Genomic DNA, 17188 nt, shown 5'->3' on the forward strand with positions numbered 1-17188 from the left:
GAGTTGCATGAAGGGACTTCTGTGTAAGCGAGAATTTAGCTTTTCTTTCCCTCCAGCAAGCCTGTCTAGTTATTTTTACTTTTTTCTTCTCTCTAAACAGTGGTTTAATGCTGTATGTTGTTTGAATCTGAAATTCTTAAAAGTCTGTAATGCATATTTATAACTACTTGAGTAATGGACGATTTTTTATATGTTAAAATTTTTGTTGTATTCACAAGTTAGGCAAACAGGTGCAGTCAAAACTGTGTCAGTTCTCTCCTTTGAATCTGCACAGGATGCAGTGCTTTTTGTAACTAAAAGACAACCCATGAATATTTCAGAAGGGTTTTCTACCTCTTTGTGCAATCCTAGAAATAGATGTTATTGAGGTATGACTTAATCAGAGGGCCAGAGTTCTTGAAAAGTGTCTCTCAAACCCTGGAGAATGCGTGCTTATGCACACATTTTCCTGTTCAGATAGATTAGCTCGAGATGCTGTGTGAAGGCCTCCATAAAATTCCCATTGCTGAATAGTCATCAGACATCTGTGTTTGGCTGCTGTTCAGCTGATGTGCTTTTGAGCTTTTGGTTGAAGCAGGTTGCTGCGCTGTTGGTTTTCTTCATCTCTTGGGAGCATTTTGAGCTCTCAGGCTTTTTATTTAATTGTCTTTCATGGAAGTAGTGCCTCACAGCCCTGCTGTCGTGAGCTACCTAGACTTGTGCCACTGCTCTTAGATTTCCTAAGTGCTGTAAGCCTTTCCCAAAGCTGTGGGGAAATCTAGATTGCCATCTGTTTCTTTAGGACAGTGGATAGTGGCAGTGAACAGGTATATTTTTGCAGGATTTTAAAATATCAATGAGTCTTTGCTTTAGCTAGCACAAGAGATACTATGTTCCAGTCAGGAAGCCTCTAAACTGCGCATATTTTTGCAGTCATATTTCCATCATGTTTTTTACATCGTATTTAGGCTGAGGCAGAACTCCTCTAGAAAGTCCAGGAGCCCCATTCTCCATTCCCATGCCAGTCAGCTGCTTCAGACGGAGACCACCAGCATCTCCTTTCTGATGGCTGATGTTAGATAGAAAGAGTTAGATGTTAGATAGAAAGGGCTAGAGTTTCTAAAACGGCTAGTGAAAGACTTTTTTAAGCTATAATGATGTTTATAAGTTGATGCCTCTACAGGCTTACAGGCAATCAAGTTCCCCATCAGATAGCCCCTTGTTTGGTTATAAGGCAACCTCTTTCTTAGAATCGTAGAATCATAGAATAGTTAGGATTGGAAAGGACATTTAGATCATTGAGTTCCAACCCCCCCTGACATGGGCAGGGACACCTCACACTAAACCATGTCACCCAAGGCTCTGTCCAACCTGGACTTGAACACTGCCAGGGGTGGAGCATTTACCACTTCCTTGGGCAACCCATTCCAGAGCCTCACCACCCTCACAGTAAAGAACTTCTTCCTTATACCCAATCTAAACTTTCCCTGTTTAAGTTTTAACCCGTTTCCCCTTATCCTATCACTGCAGTCCTAGAGAAGAGTCCCTCTCCAGCATCCTTATAGGCCCCCTTCAGATACTGGAAGGCTGATCAGGGGACTGGAGCACCTCCTGTATGAAGACAGGCTGAGGAAGTTGGAGCTGTTCATCCTGGAGAAGAGAAGGCTGCGTGGAGATCTCATAGCAGCCTTACAGTATCTGAAGGGGGCCTATAGGGATGCTGGAGAGGGACTCTTCATTAGAGACTGTAGTAACAGGACAAGGGGTAGTGGGTTAAAACTTAAACAGGGGAAGTTTAGGTTGGATATAAGAAGGAAATTCTTTCCTTTTAGGGTGGTGAGGCACTGGAATAGGTTGCCCAGGGAAGTTGTGAATGCTCCATCCCTGGCACTGTTCAAGGCCAGGTTGGATGAAGCCTTGGGTGATATGGTTTAGTGTGAGGTGTCCCTGCCCATGGCAGGGGGGTTGGAACTAGATGATCCTTTCCAACCCTAACTATTCTATGATTCTATGATTCTAAGGCTGCTATGAGGTCTCCACGCAGCCTTCTCTTCTCCAGGCTGAACAGCCCCAACTTTCTCAGCCTTTCTTCATAGAGGAGGTGCTCCAGTCCCCTGATCATCCTCATGGCCCTCCTCTGGACTTGTTCCAAAAGTTCCATGTCCTTTTTATGCTGAGGACACCAGAACTGCACACAATAGTCCAAGTGAGGTCTCACAAGAGCAGAGTAGAGGGGCAGGATCACCTCCTTCAACCTGCTGGTCACGCTCCTTTTGATGCAGCCCAAGATACGGTTGGCTTTCTGGGCTGCAAGCGCACACTGCCAGCTCATGTTCATTTTTTCATCAACCAACACCCCCAAGTCCTTCTCTGCAGGGCTGCTCTGAATCTTTTCTCTGCCCAACCTGTAGCTGTGCCTGGGATTGCTCCGACCCAGGTGTAGGACCTTGCACTTGCCATGGTTAAACTTCATGAGGTTGGCATCAGCCCACCTCACAAGCGTGTCGAGGTCCCTCTGGATGGCATTCCTTCCCGCCAGGGTATCAACCAAACCACACAGCTTGGTGTCATCAGCAAACTTGCTGAGGGCGCACTCAATCCCACTGTCCATGTCAGCAACGAAGATGTTGAACAAGACCGGTCCCAACACCGATCCCTGAGGGACACCACTCGTTACTGGTCTCCAGCCGGACATTGAGCCATTGACCACAACTCTTTGCGTGTGGCCATCCAGCCAGTTCTTTATCCACCGAGTGGTCCATCCATCAAATTGATGTCTCTCCAATTTAGAGACAAGGATGTCATGTGGGACAGTGTCGAATGCTTTGCACAAGTCCAGGTAGATGATGTCAGCTGCTCTGCTCCTGTCCATCAGTTCTGTATCCCCATCATAGAAGGCCACCAAATTGGCCAGGCAGGATTTCCCCTTAGTGAAGCCATGCTGGCTGTCACCAAGCACCTTGTTGATTTTCATGTGCCTTAGCATGCCTTCCAGGAGAATCTGCTCCAAGGTTTTGCCAGGCACAGAGGTGAGACTGACTGGTCTGTAATTCCCTGAGTCATCCATTTTCCCCTTCTTGAAAATGGGGGTTATATTTTCCTTTTCCAGTCTTCAAATGCTCATTTCTTGAGCACTGCGAGACTGGTTCTGTTATGTTAGCCATCTTTTTGCTGAAGATGTTCAATTTGATTGTTCAACACCAAATTTAAAAAATCATGCAAAATATATTCTTCTGTTTGGTGTGAGAATTTTCTTTCTTTTACTACATGTCAGCTGTAGTTCAATGTAGAGGTAAAAATCAGCACAAAGAGAAAACAAGATGGAGGTTAACACCTGACACAGATATACCCAGCATTCTTAATCATCAAAGCACTAGTAAGTTCAGCACTAGTAAGCTTTGTGATCAGGCAGATACCTTATCAGTACATGTGTTGTATTTACAGGGTTTTCTCATGAAAACTGACTTTTAATTCCTGAATTCAGCTTTTCCTGTGCATAGCTGTAAGGAAAATTCAGTCTTGATGGCTATAGTAGAACCAAATATTTGTGTCCTTACCTTGACAGAAGTAATGTTATGATAACAGGCTCCAAAGCAGGTAAGTGTTCCTTATAGGAGCTTGGTACAGCTTTTCTTTTTTTGCCTAACCAGTTAGGCTATTCAGGCACCTTTGCCCTGTTCTATCAGGAGGAAAATGTGGTTGAAAGAGACAGCTGTTTGATGTAAAGACCTTTTTCAGTGAACACAGAAAAAGTGATTTTCTTGTGCAGAAGTTCAAGCCAGTGCTTTTATTTTTGCCATTACACAAAGATTTAACCATTTAATTCTGGAGGCTAGGAAACCCCTTAGGCTTAATTTTTTACTTTTTTTCATGGTTTAAGTTTTCAAGTACTTGCAGGTGCATGACATACATGAAGAAACATTTAATTGCTCCTTCCACTCAGCTTAGCTTCAAACAGAAATGTTTAAGTATCATCAGCTTCGGAGAGACTTGAGATTGTCTTCAGATCAAAGACCTGTGAGTTCACAGTCATTCCAACAAGGCATTATTAATTTTTTAATTTAATTTCTCAGTTATGTAGATAGTTTAGCATACATATTTTTAAGTTGGGTGGTTGGTTTTTTTTTTCTGTAACTTTAAAAGCAGATTAAATACTGAGAACATGTAAAGGGTTTGTAAAACTCAGATGCAGACATTTGCAACTTTTCTTCACCATGTATTTCTAAAACTCTTCTGTAGGACTTGCAGACCTTTCAGAAATGTCAAGTATATGTACTGCTCTATATCTTAGATGTTTGTTTTTCATAGTCATATTGGAAGTAGTCCACAAACCAATTCCTCATGGTGGCCTCCACCATCATTTTCAGGCCAAGGTTAAAGATCATGGCTAGAGTAGAAGAAAAGTCAGTTCTGTACATTTCTGGGTGAGTTATGTTGCTGTCAGTTTTTTATATTAGATTTGGTCTTAACTAGATTGCACAAAGCTGTTACAAGCAAACTGCTGTTTACAGAGAAAAGAATGTATTTCTGAATAATAATCTATATGGACTTCATATTTGAGTGATTTTTGAGTGATTGAAATAGAAGTTATTATTGATTTCTATAAAACTATTGGGAAATTAAGAATGAGGGCTTGTTTTCCTATCATTTCTATAATGCTGATCGCTAACAGCTCAAAAGACTCCAGCTGTGTAAAAACACTCTTCTCGTCAAGGTCAGCTTTTAACTTCTCAACATGTAAAACAGTAATTACCTCAAATTTCTGACTCTATGAATTTCACAAAGTCTACAACAGCAAAAAGAGATGGAAACGTTCTGGAAGGCCAAGTTACATTTAATAACTCAAGAAATTTGATGATGTCACCTTCTTCTGCAGTTTCTTCTGCATTATCAGCTCAGCAGGTTTTGAATGAAGCAGTATTTAATGAGGTGTTCCTTAAGAGTTCCCCTGAGAAAATCTAGCAGGAGATGGTGGTGGACACTGAGGTTCAAATTCTGTGAACCCCACACCAAAGCTCTAATGTCTAATGTTTTTTTTATTAGTTGCCTTTAGCTGGTAAGAAACATCCAGTACTGAAATGTGGATGGCATATTAATTCCAAGAACTGAATTAGTTAGTGCATCAGCTGTGTCTTAGAAAGGGCTGGACAGTTGCAGGCACTGCCTGATAAAAGAAGTTTCCACAAGGTCCTGAGCACTTCAGATCATCGACTGTCTTATTGTGCCTTTTGAAAGAGCTAAACGTTTTATGAGCCCTAATTCTGTTGGAGTCATGGTAGTTGAACTCTGCTATAATTTCCCATGCTCTTAAATGCTGTCGTACACTGATCAGATGCACTGTTAGCCTGGTATTTCTTAACCCATGGTAAGATGTATTATTGCAAATAATACTTTGTTCTCACACTGTATTTCATTCATAGATCTCAAATTGGCTGCATTTTAATCGTGGATGTGACAACTCCTTTGTGTTGTACTTGTTCTCTAAAACATAGTTTTAAATAATTCTGCTCCCTCCTGTGACAGTTCTCAGCCCACTAAAGAATTGCCTGAAGATGGTGAAAGCTTCAAAATAGCCATTCATTTTTAATAGCATTCACCATGGCTTAGTTTGTATAGCAGCAGTGGATGTAAATATGGTATGGAATGTGTCAGATCAAATATGCAATATGACTGGTAAAATCTGGAAGATATTTATGGTTTATGAATAACTTTTCCTCATGTAAAAAGACACATTACTTCTGTACCATTGACAGCGGCAGACTGCAGAACTGTACTGTTCTTGGAGATTCTTTACAGTGAAAGCCAACTCGTCTCACTGACTTACTAATGATTATTTAACTAATTTACTAAACATCTTCCATGTCAACCTACTTTTAACAAAGAACCTTGTGATCCTGAGATGTTGCTTACAAGGGTTTATAAGATATTTTTTTCTCCATGGTCTTTCTGATACTGTTTTAGCAGCAAAATTCTTCCATGATAGCAGCCTGGTGCTGAGCCCTTTTTATGCCCTTGGTGTTAAACTGACCAAGCTTAGCTTTGGGATCAGAAGGGAGTTTTCCTGCAGGGCAAATAGGAAGCTGTAGTTGTTGGTTGAAGTTCTTCCTTGTGTTGCTTCTAAGAGTTTTCATTGCTTTTGAAGTGAATGAGATAGTAGCAATGACTTCTGCCCCTCTCCTGCTCTTTTCTTTTGCTATGTTGAAGTTGTGGATCTGCATTTGTTAACACTCACATGAGGTGTTCTCCTGATGCACCTGTATGTTATACAGAGAGGTCCCAAAATTTCTGACTGTAACCATTGCCTCGTCCAACGAGTATCATACCTTGGAAGCTCTTAAAAAAACTGAGGATGCCCCATTTTGCTCTTCTTTTGTTGTCCTTCTCACAGGTTATTAGATATGCCTCCTGGTATGATGCTATTCTGAAGGATCCCCTCTCTGTCCTAGTTTGGCTCATCATTTAGGTACTGGAAGTTAGAGGTAATTTTCCCTAGAACTTCTATAGTCTGTGAAGGGTGATGCACACCAGGAACTATTGCAGGGACACCAGGTTGCTTTCTGCGGAGGGTTATTTTCTCTTCTGACTATCCAGGCAGCCCTCTGAGATCTCCTAGTCATCTTACAGCCTGTGAAGTTACTAGGTACAAATGCCTCATTCCTTCATTATCTGTTTCCCAGTGTTTAATGACTGATCTTGCAGTACTCTTTTAATGCTGCTGACTTCACATGCAGAACCAGAGAACAACTGTTATTTAGTAGGTTACTTTTATGACTGGGAAACCAAAAAGTTTATTGTAAGTCAGTGCATTAATGTGTATTTTTAGAATATGAAATAAAAAATAGCTGTTTCTAATAGAAACTGTGGGCACTAACATAGACATGAAGAATGACACATGCCACAGGAAAGGTATTGTTTTCAGCATATGTAGGTGTATTAGTAGATGTTTTTCCCGTGTCTCAAGCTGCACTAGCTTGCAGCATTACCAGGATGCAATTAGCTGCCTTTTTAATGTGGCTTTTTCTTTTCCTGTTAATGCACTATCCACCTGTAGCTATTCAACATTTAATTTCTAAGTCAAGTATAGGAGTTTATTTTGTTTGTTTGGGTGTTGTTTCGTATGTGTGTGTGTGTTTTAATGAGGTTTCTTTTGTCAGGTCACCACAGGGGTGGTTAGAACCTCATCTCAAAATTTACCCAGTGGAAACTAACAGTTTGGTAGTCTTCTAGCAGCTGTTGCACATACAGTCTGCATTTCTGGCTGTCCATATCCTAGCAGGTAATTGTTTCTGTCAAGATGCATCACCCTGGGTAGTGACTGATACATTTGCTGGCAGTTTCAGCAGAGAGGTCAGTGATAGAGCAGGTATGGAGCAGGGGCTGTTCAAAGGGGTGTACTGGTAGAAGTCAAGCTTTGCTGAGAAGGGAGCCTGGGGTGTCTACTACCAGACAGAGTGCTTCCTCATTATAAGGACAGAGCACTTCAGTCTCCAGTTTTGTCAAGCTGTCATCTTTCATTAACAATAAATCTGCTTGCTAAATAAATGAAAAAGGTAATAAAACATTTTTATTAGTCATGACAAATGCTTATCTTATGAGAAGTTGATAAAATAATGACTAGATTTAAATATTTATTAAATCAACTTATTTTTTGAGCCATCCTTAAGACCTGAAGGTATTTTAGGATATGATAAAACAATTGCATAATTCATGTTATGTGTTGCACCAGTGGTGCAGTGCTGATCAGAAGATATAAAACCATTCTCACTTTAATGTTTTTAATTTTAAGCTAGCCTGGCATTGCATGTTAACAGCATTTTTGTCCTATTTCTCAGTCTGCTCTCTCTTGTCAATGCCATCTGCTTGCTTATTTAACTACCTCTTTAACAACCAGGTGATTTTTGCCACCTCCACCCTCCTTGTCAATATGCCCAGCAGTCCCATTTGGGTTTATGGGGTTAGTGTGCTAAGCAATATTCATATGTTTATGTAAATGTGTTCTCTATTCTAAAGAACCTTTCTGCATTTCTAGTTCAATATCTTCTAAGTCTTCCAGCATCCTGGCTTACAACATTGAATTATTTTACTGTAGTCTAATCTGCTTGTTATGCCAGCTGGTTTTGTTGATCTGTAATGTATTCATTTATGCAAAAAGTTTTACTCTAGCAAAGCACCTAAGTATGCAGGTAGATTTGGTGAAAGAATGTGATTATCTCAAAGCTAAGTACCTGCCTTAGTGCTTTGCTGGATTGGAGGCTTAGGAAAGAGAGGATAAGATTGGTCTAATAACGTTGAATGTGGTTTAGAGCTGCTTTATCGTAATAGCCTTATCATCAGACCAACTTCTGGTTATGGATACTCAATATGGAAGATTTCTTGCAGCTTGCCAGGCTTTTCTTGTTACTTCATAGTTTTCTAGATGTCTCTTCGGGCTTTTCTGAACTATAATCTTAAGCATGGTTTGCACAAGAAAAGGTATCTCCATCTTTTAGGAAGTAACCTCTGAGAAGCCATGTCTTAAAATACAGGATGTAGAAGGCAATGAAAAGCTGATGTTGCCAGTTCATTTGATTTTCATATGTGTTAGGAGAGCAAATTATTTAATACAATTCCAGACTGCAGTAGCCTGCAGAATAAATGTGGCAGTGAGACCAGATCAAAAAAGGAGGAAAAAAATAAAATAAAATGAATGGCACAAGGGTTAAATTCTACTCTGCTAGTAATTTGGGCTAAGCCAGTATTAGAACTATGGAAGTGGGGAGGGGAGAAATAAAAGGCTTAAACCACTGAAAATGAAATCTGAAGAAAAGATGTACATGTATTTTTCCAGTTCTAGCTCTTATCTGCTGGTGTTTGTCTTTTTCCATTCCTCAGATCTGTGTGTTCATACTCCCATAGGTACCAGGGGGATTTTCAGGATTTAGTTTAATTCATGGTCACTGTAAAACATTACGAGAACTGCTGCTACTGCTTTCCCAAGTCAGAATTTAACTGGGCTATGTTTTTTGCTTTCCCTGCTGCTGCATAGCCAGGGCATGAGGCATTGCTGAGACCAGAAAGCAATGCACAACACCAGGTGTTTTCAAAGAAAGGGACATTTGTTGAGTTGTCTGCACACCCTTCCTCTTCTGCAGTGGTTAGCTCAGAGGTGCTGTCATTTCTGAAGCTGTAACAAGCTCCTTGTGGAACTCACACTGTGCAGTTTCCTGCATGTTATTTTTCAGAGGCCAGGCTATACTATAGTTCTCTTTTCCCGTTGTTTCTCCCTGTGTGAGCTTTTGGTATCTTTATCAAGGATGGCACTTCAGCAAATGCTTAACTTGATTGCACTGCCTAGACTTGAAGATAGAAAAGGGATTAGGTGCTCTTGAAACATATGAACTAAGGCAGATGTTTAGTGCTTTCTAAGATGCAAACCAAATAAGTGCTTTCTCAGAAAGATTATTCATAATTGTTTTTTACTATATTTATATCATGACAGGGAGAAGGAGGAAATAGCTGCATAGCAGTAGATTTGTGACAGCTTCTCATGTTTATGGTTACTTGTCACCATGATAATTTTCAGCTGAATGCAGCCTATAGATAGGGCATTGCCAGCTTGTGCCTTCCTTCCTTTTAATGGGCACAGGGCAGATAGTAGTGAGTGGTGAGCAGCTCCCAGCTCTGTGTAGAGCTCTGTCCTGCCTTGCTGAGAGCCTTTGCTCACTTTGCCTTTCTTTGTCTGTTTTTCCTTCTGTGTTTGTTTAAATTGCAAAGGCTACAAAGGTGAGGGCTGGCTCCCGCTCTGTGTTTGACCCTGCCTGCCAAACCTGGGGCACCTGCTGCCCACTGGCATATCAAAATGTTTTTGTAATACTAATAATTATTAAGAAATTTCTCATTTGCCACTTAATCGTCTGCAGCTTGGGACTTTCACTGTGTTTGAGGGTAACTGACCACTCCACCATCAATACAAAAAGTCTCAGAGGTCTGAGGATACTTTCAGGTTCTCGGTGTTTGTCATTGATATCTTCAGTGATGGCTCAGGTGCCTGAGATTTAGGTCCACCCTATGGACACTGTTAAAAGGTCCCTGAAGTGTCTCAAGGGGAAAATTGAGATAGAAGCATGCAGTTCCAGAGCAGAGTTGGCAATGCTGGTCTGATATCCATACATCTTTAATGCAACATGGGCAGTCTTCTGCCTTTCTAATATGTGTGTCAGTGCAGATTTTGCATTGATTTTGGTAGTATAGGAGAATGCAAGTGGACTGAGGTATTGGTCCTAACTTGCACATACTGTGAGCTATGCTCTCAGCTGTGAGGCTATATGCATAATACTTTCTGCCTGACATTAGTTTTCTATTTGTCTTTTGCAGCACTTTTACAGGCAGTCATAGCTGGTGATCTACTGAAGGTAAGTACAGAGCACTGAGTGTCCCCTTTTTCACAGCTTTTTGCAGGTCTGATATACTGTAAATTTTATTACACCTCTGCTCAAAACATAAATAGACTGCTGTAAGGACTGCTGGCAAGTGCCATTTTACAGCCTTTCCAGGAAACCCTGAATATTAGGGGAACACATCAGTCAGGTGAGGTGTGAAATACAAGTGAATAGGATCTGGTGTTAGACAGCACTTTTCAGCCCAGGATTCATAGTGCACTGCACAGAGCAATGTGTCAGTTACTAACAGGGAAATTACTATATTGGCAAATGCAGTGCTGAACAGCAGGGTAGTTCTGACACAGCCTTACACAGTCAAGGATATTTTATGGCATTGAGGTTGCTGGCCAAGCCCTAGAGTTGCTGGAGGTTTCTTAACTTATACCAAGACAATTGCTAGACCAGGTAAAGCAAGCCTCAGCTTGCTGGTTTATCACCTGACTGATGTCTCAAAATATGTAGTGTCTTGGTATTGTCTGCTACTGGGAGGAAAAAGGTACCCGTGCAAAACCATTTTGTGCCCCAAATCTGAAGTTCCATTTCTGCCAGTTATTCAGGCTGTATTTTTCAGTAGCCAAGTCAGGATTTGAAAACACGCCCTTGAATTTGGATGGGGACTGTGATTAACGATTGCAATTTTATCTGTGAGAAGCAAGCTTGGAGCCATTTGTAAAACTGACAGTACTGTTAGGCCAACCCTTTGCCTGCAGGTGCCCCTTCTGTACCTCTGACACTGCACTTGTGTCTGCAGCATCTATGGAGCAGTCCTTCAACCAGAAGTCATAAAAATATTGTCCCCTTTCTGCTGCTTGAAAACTTTTTGCCCAAATTTGCTTTGACAGGGAAACTTCTTGCTTTTCTTCAGATGTACTATGTTGCAAATTATGTCTCCTCTGTTGCAATCCTCTCCCTCTTCTCTGCAGTGATCTGCACTGCATTTTCCTTCCTCCCCTGATTTTGCAGTGTTTGTGAGACCTGGCATGTTGCTGTTTCCTGCCTGTTCTTACCCAGCGCAGTGCTTCCCCCTCTGCCAGCCCTAGCTAGGGGACAGAAAGTGAGAAGAGCCATGTGGGGCACCTGAACCCCACCTCCCTGCAGATTTTTGAGTCCTGGTTTAGTCAGAAAGTGTTTGTCTTCTGTGCTGAGGAAAAATTGGAATTTTCAGTAGAGAAGCCAGAATTTTCTCTCAAATATGTATAGTCTAAAATATCTCAACAGCATCACCAGAAGTGGTTTGCAGACATTGCTAGCAAACAATAATTCATTGCCCGTAGAGTCAAAATGTCTCATTGTTTAGAAAGTACAAAGTGCTTTTCTTAGCACATATAGTTTCAATACTTCTAGTTTCAGATATTTTTTCACTGGGACCTAAAAGCTGGCTTTTTAATATTTTATTTCATTTTATTCCAGTTTTGCACTGACCTGCTATGACAATTAGTAAATAATTTGTCTGCAGTAATTTGTTTTTCTGGTCCTCACATATTATCCTTCTGTTTGTCTTTTGTTTCCAGTTCATAGAATGCTGTAAAAAAGGAGCCAATTTGTTAATCCAAGGACCCGATCGCTGCTCCTTGTTGCACCATGCTGCCAAAACAGGGCATGGTGAGATTGTGAAATACATCCTGGAACATGGTGAGTCACAGTGGGCAAATCCACAGAGTACTGTACTTTGGCCAAGTGTCAATCAGGTAAAACTTCAGTGTGGCTGGAAGTGCCCTCAGTCATCTGTGGTCACCCTCAGCAAGATGTCCACCTGCAGCATGTGTGAGCAGGAGGCTAGGAATGTGGGTGGCATCAGTGGCAGTGATGACTCCAGATAAAGGGAAAGTCTGGAAATGAAAATAAAGATGGCTTTTGAATAGGGTGGGTATTTTCACAGTTGCATTAGTTGAGGGGCTGTAAAGAAACAGTGTGATGCTTCAGTTAGAACCTCTAGCATACAAAACCTCTTTATGAATTTGTTTTTCAATTACAGCATATAATTTAGAAAGTACCTAGTCTTCATTAAAACATTTACATCAATGGAAAGCGCATCCAGCCATTAGTATGTTATTTCAGTATTTAGTAACATGCTGGTTAGGAATCTGTGCATTTATATGTAGACTAGGTTCACCTAGCTTTGCTTCCAACCCTTCATTATTCTGTCTCTGTTAGATTCGATAACAAAGTTATCTCTGTTAGATTTGATAACAAAGATTCTTTATCTCCATTCCATATTTATATGTATACTTATACTTGAAAGTATTTATATTTTGATATTTAGACTGTGATCATGTTATTTCCCTTTTTTTTCTTTTGATTCTTTTTGCCTTTTTCAGTAACAGTATTGCAGGCATTCTTACACAGGATATGCAGCAATTTCTGTGTATATACATTTGAGACAGCCACATTAGGAGTTTCTGCCTGTTGAACTGCCTTAATCTTGTTCACTGATTGCTGCAGAGTAGCACAGTAATATTGTTGCTAAAGTCCCAGTCATCAGCCTGCTGCACTATAGGAAATATTTTCTAGTCTTTTAAACACTCTTGTAGCTTTTCTCTGATCCCTCTTCAAAATATCAGTGGCTATTTTGACTTCTAGATGTCAGAATCAGCTACGTTATTTCAGCAGCAGTGTTATTAGCACTAACCACAGAGACTGCCTTTGGCAACTGGAATAAGTGTTACCTAATGCTTGAAAGTTGCTGCAGAAATTGTACAAGGAGAAGAAATGAGCACAATTCACATGAAAGGAAGAGGCAATATCCATCTGTTAGTATTTGTGTTGATTGGAGTGGGATTCAGCTTGAGCTTGACTCCTAAATTTATTTGTCAAGCTAGATGTTTACATACAGATGCCAGATAACCTGTGGGTCTAAGTTCCTGTACTGTCAGCAGAGATCTATGACTGAGTTCATTTGCACATGTATGACAGAAGTACTAGAGGAGACCTGCCCTTTTTCAGTGGCAGATGGAAGTGAGGAGGGCATCTTTAATAGCAGCGGACTTCTATCATAACTAGCTCAAGGGAGATGCTAGTCAAGGTAGTTATTCGAGCCCAGCAACTGATTTAGCTGACAGTTACCTGTGCACTTTGTTCATTTACTTAAACATAACTATTTAATGTCATTTCCCTTGGATATCCAGGACATCTGCATAGGTCTACAAGGTAACATACAAGGCGTGTAGGAGACCCATGCTAGACTGGCAGCTGAGGCCAAGCGAACATCCCTCTCATTCCAAATGTATCCCAAGGCTTGTCTGTAGGCATATCAAATAGCACAAAATGTCTGTGTGTGGGTGGCCTGGGTTCAGCTGCAAACGGTTATTTTTCTCCTTTTTAGCTTCCTTTTTAGCTTCCCTGCCTTTTCTAGCTGGTGCAGTGCTGTGTTTTTTACTTTAGCCTGAGAACAGTGCTGATAACACAGCAATGTTTTCAGTTGTTGTTAAGTAATGTTTACTCCGATCAAGGACTTTTCAGTCTCATGTTCTGCCAGTGAGGAGGGGCACGGGAAACTGGGAGGAAGCAGAGACAGGACACCTGACCCAAACTAGCCAAACAGGTATTCCATACCACAGCATATCATGTCCAGTATATAAACTGGGGCGAGTCACCTGTAAGGGCAGATAGCTGCTCAGGTTGGGCTGAGTGTCAGTCAGCAGGTGGTGAGCAATTGTATCTTGCATCATTTGTGTTTATTGGTTTCTTTTCCCTTTCCCTTTTATTATTAATATTCTCCCCCCTTGCTATTTCCACCATTATTATTATTATTATTATTACTTTAGTTACTGGACTGTTCTTACCTCAACCCATGGGATTTACATTCTTTTGATTGTCCTCCCCATCCCACTGGAGGGGGGGGAAATGGGGGAGAGTGAGTGAGCGGCTGCTTGGTTCTGATTTGCCAGCTGGGCTTAAACCATGACAGTGGGCAGCTGAACTGTGCCCCAGATACCAGACTGAGGGGGAATGAATTGCTCTTTTACTCTTTTATGTATAGATACCTACATATAGGTAGCCAAGTTGCCCTTATATCCAAATATTGGCTAGTTTTCTTACCAGTTGTGACAAGCCTTACCAGTGCTAACTTTATTTAACTTCTGTGGATTGTCATTAGTCACAGCGATTATACGTGCCTCTGAATTTTACGGACAGACATAATTTCACTTAATTTTCTTACTGCCTCTGGTCTCTACTCACACTGCATGTGACCTGTGCTAATTCACTGTCATGGCTGCTTCTCCGGGATTTTTCTTTGACGCATATACCTTAACTTAGTCAGTCTGACCCAGTCACCATTTCTTTAGTGACAGTTTAAGATGGGACCAATTAATCTGGTAAGGATATGAGCAGGCAATCCATGGGAATTTTTGAACTGAATAAAGAAATATGAGGGATTACAGACTGTTAGACAAAGACAAATCAGAAGGTTGAGCAAATGTCAGCTCAGTTCCTCTCTCTCCCCTTTATCCCTAAGGATGGCAGGAAGCTTTTGCAGCTTTCCAGACATATGTCCTCTGGGCTTCTCCAGATGCATTGTTTGTTTAACATTCTCTAGGGATCAGAGTACATGGGACAATGGTTTAATAGAGGCCTCTGCTCTTCGCCCACCAAGCAATTAATGAAACTCATTTCTACCCTGGGCACTTCTTGCTCACAAACAAGCTCTCTTGCTGAATCATCATCATCATAATGCCCTTGTTTTTTTTTTTTGTTGCATCTCTGGTATCTGGCATCTTCTCAACATTAATTACTGTACTAAACCCAATGCTACTAATGTCTGAGGCTTTCCCTGCACCTAGCTTCTCATTTCTGCTGATACCCACCCTTGATAAAAATGATACTTACTCTTCTTCTGGCAGTCACCTCTGCCCAGCTAAACTTCCTCTGTAGTTTGTCTGCTTCCCGTACATATCTGGAGAGAGTTAATAGGAGTTCCAGTGTAAAATACTCTCCAGCATACAACACAGAAAACCTGTTATTTAATGACACAAAGAAAATCTTCTGAATATCTTTAGAAAACAGCAGCAACAACAAAATTGCGCAGGAGAGAAATCATCTCACCAGGAATTTTAACTGCCTAGTTTGAAAATAGCAGAGTAAATAAAATACGATATAGGAGTGGGGTCCACAGCACTGGGATTATGAAGGAGAGAAAATGCTGTAGTGATGCTGAATCTCCATACAGTGGAGATGGTTTTATGCTTTCTGCAAACATGCAGGATATGTTAATATGAGAGCTTGTCCTGTGATCTTGATGAGAATGATTTCAGATGTTGAAGGGAAGAAAATAACCCTTCTTAAATTAGAAAAAGCAGAGGTGAGTCATACAAGGAGAGAGCTGTGCAGTATCGCCAGATACTTAGCAGTGGACTAGCTCAAGCCTGGAATAGCAGCTGAAGCACCAATGTAGTAGGTGTCAGGACAACAGCTGCTTACTGCTGCAGGAACAGTTGTGTTGGCTGCTGTTCCTGCAAAACAGTTCCTCTCTATTCCCTGCACAGGAATGGCAGATACACAGACATATCTGTTGTTCAAGACTGCCTTACTAAATTAGGGGTCTTTTGCTTGTAGTAGGAAGGTGACCTTTTAAGATCTGTCTGTAGCTAGGCTAAGAAGCACAGCTAGAGACTAAGGGCTGATCTCAGTAGATATCAGAACCACATCTGTTTATTGCTGCAGTCAGCAACTGTCTCACACCATAATGCATACACGTTAGGGGAGAGTTAAGTGTTTACTTGCTTAACACAAATAGAATTAAGGAAGGTTTAAGAAGCTCCATTAGAAGAAGGACCTCCTAAATCATCATCTGTATTTGAATCAAAGTTGGCTTTGAGTCTTTATCTGGCAGTTGTGAACTACTTATTATTTATAACCATTGTACAAGACATTCTGTTTGCCTCCTCCTCTTCTCTAGGGGCTCAAGAATTCAGCATTTCATCTAGGGTATTTTAATTTTAAACAGAAGAGAAGAAAGTTGTTTGCAGTTGCTTTAGGAGTTTGTGGTGGGAACTTCTGATAGAACAGTCAGTAAAGCATCCCATCCTGAACATTTCAAATCTCAGCATCCTTGCTCCATTAGATAACATCCTCTGATAAGAAAGTCTTTTGTTACTATTAGCGCTATAAAGTCAACAGTGAAGAGCTGACAGTGAGTTTGGATTTGAATCCTGACCAGATTCAGGAGTTTCAAGGAAAGCTTTTGGAAAGCAGACTTTGCCATGACAGAGACATACGTCAGGGACAAAGTGTGAATAGTCATCAGAAAGACTGAAGAAGAGTGTATTTGCCTGACTTTTGTTAGTATGTCTAGATTTGCAGAACGATTTAAGGTTTGTGAGGGTCCTAAGGAGAAAACAGCTTAATTTTCCTATAAGGTACAAGATATAAAGCAGTCCATTTTAATTTGCAAGTTTAATAAGTTTAGGTCAGCGTGACTGAGACAGAGTTACGATGGAATGCATGCTCCCATAGCCTGACTACCATCTATGTTGCAGTGGGAATTCTGAGTTAAGGGGGACTAATAGTACTAACCAGACATTGTTAATCTTCACATTGGGTAAAAATGAGGAGTGTGGAGTGAGGGAAAGGCTTTAAATAGTTTTGACTTTGTAGATTACTGTTATTTTAAAAATACTCCCTCTTTGAAGATAAGGAACCGAATTCAGTTTTGTCCCCAGATAACAATCTCAATCAAGTTATTAAGCAAAGAGGGTTTTGACAGATAAGCACCCAGAAATGCTGATAATGTCCAACATCACTGCTTTAAACTGAATACCCTTCTTCCCCAGTTCTATGAAGGACTGACAGGA

General features: G+C 40.9%; 1 protein-coding gene across 5 annotated transcripts in view; it reads left to right on the forward strand.

Annotated features, from left to right (window-relative positions):
* The window catches only part of DGKI (diacylglycerol kinase iota), a 206078-nt gene that overhangs the window by 181694 nt on the left and 7196 nt on the right, over positions 1–17188 (forward strand). For all 5 annotated transcript variants that reach the window (XM_062616484.1, XM_062616481.1, XM_062616478.1 and 2 more), the window contains 2 exons: positions 10333–10370; positions 11909–12029. In XM_062616484.1, coding sequence (XP_062472468.1) covers positions 10333–10370; positions 11909–12029 — 159 coding nt within the window. The remainder of the gene's footprint in view (positions 1–10332; positions 10371–11908; positions 12030–17188) is intronic.

This window comes from Pezoporus occidentalis, unplaced genomic scaffold (assembly GCF_034315485.1).
Source record: "Pezoporus occidentalis ecotype Australia unplaced genomic scaffold, CSIRO_AGI_Poc_V1 ctg19, whole genome shotgun sequence".
Lineage (NCBI taxonomy): Eukaryota > Metazoa > Chordata > Aves > Psittaciformes > Psittacidae > Pezoporus > Pezoporus occidentalis.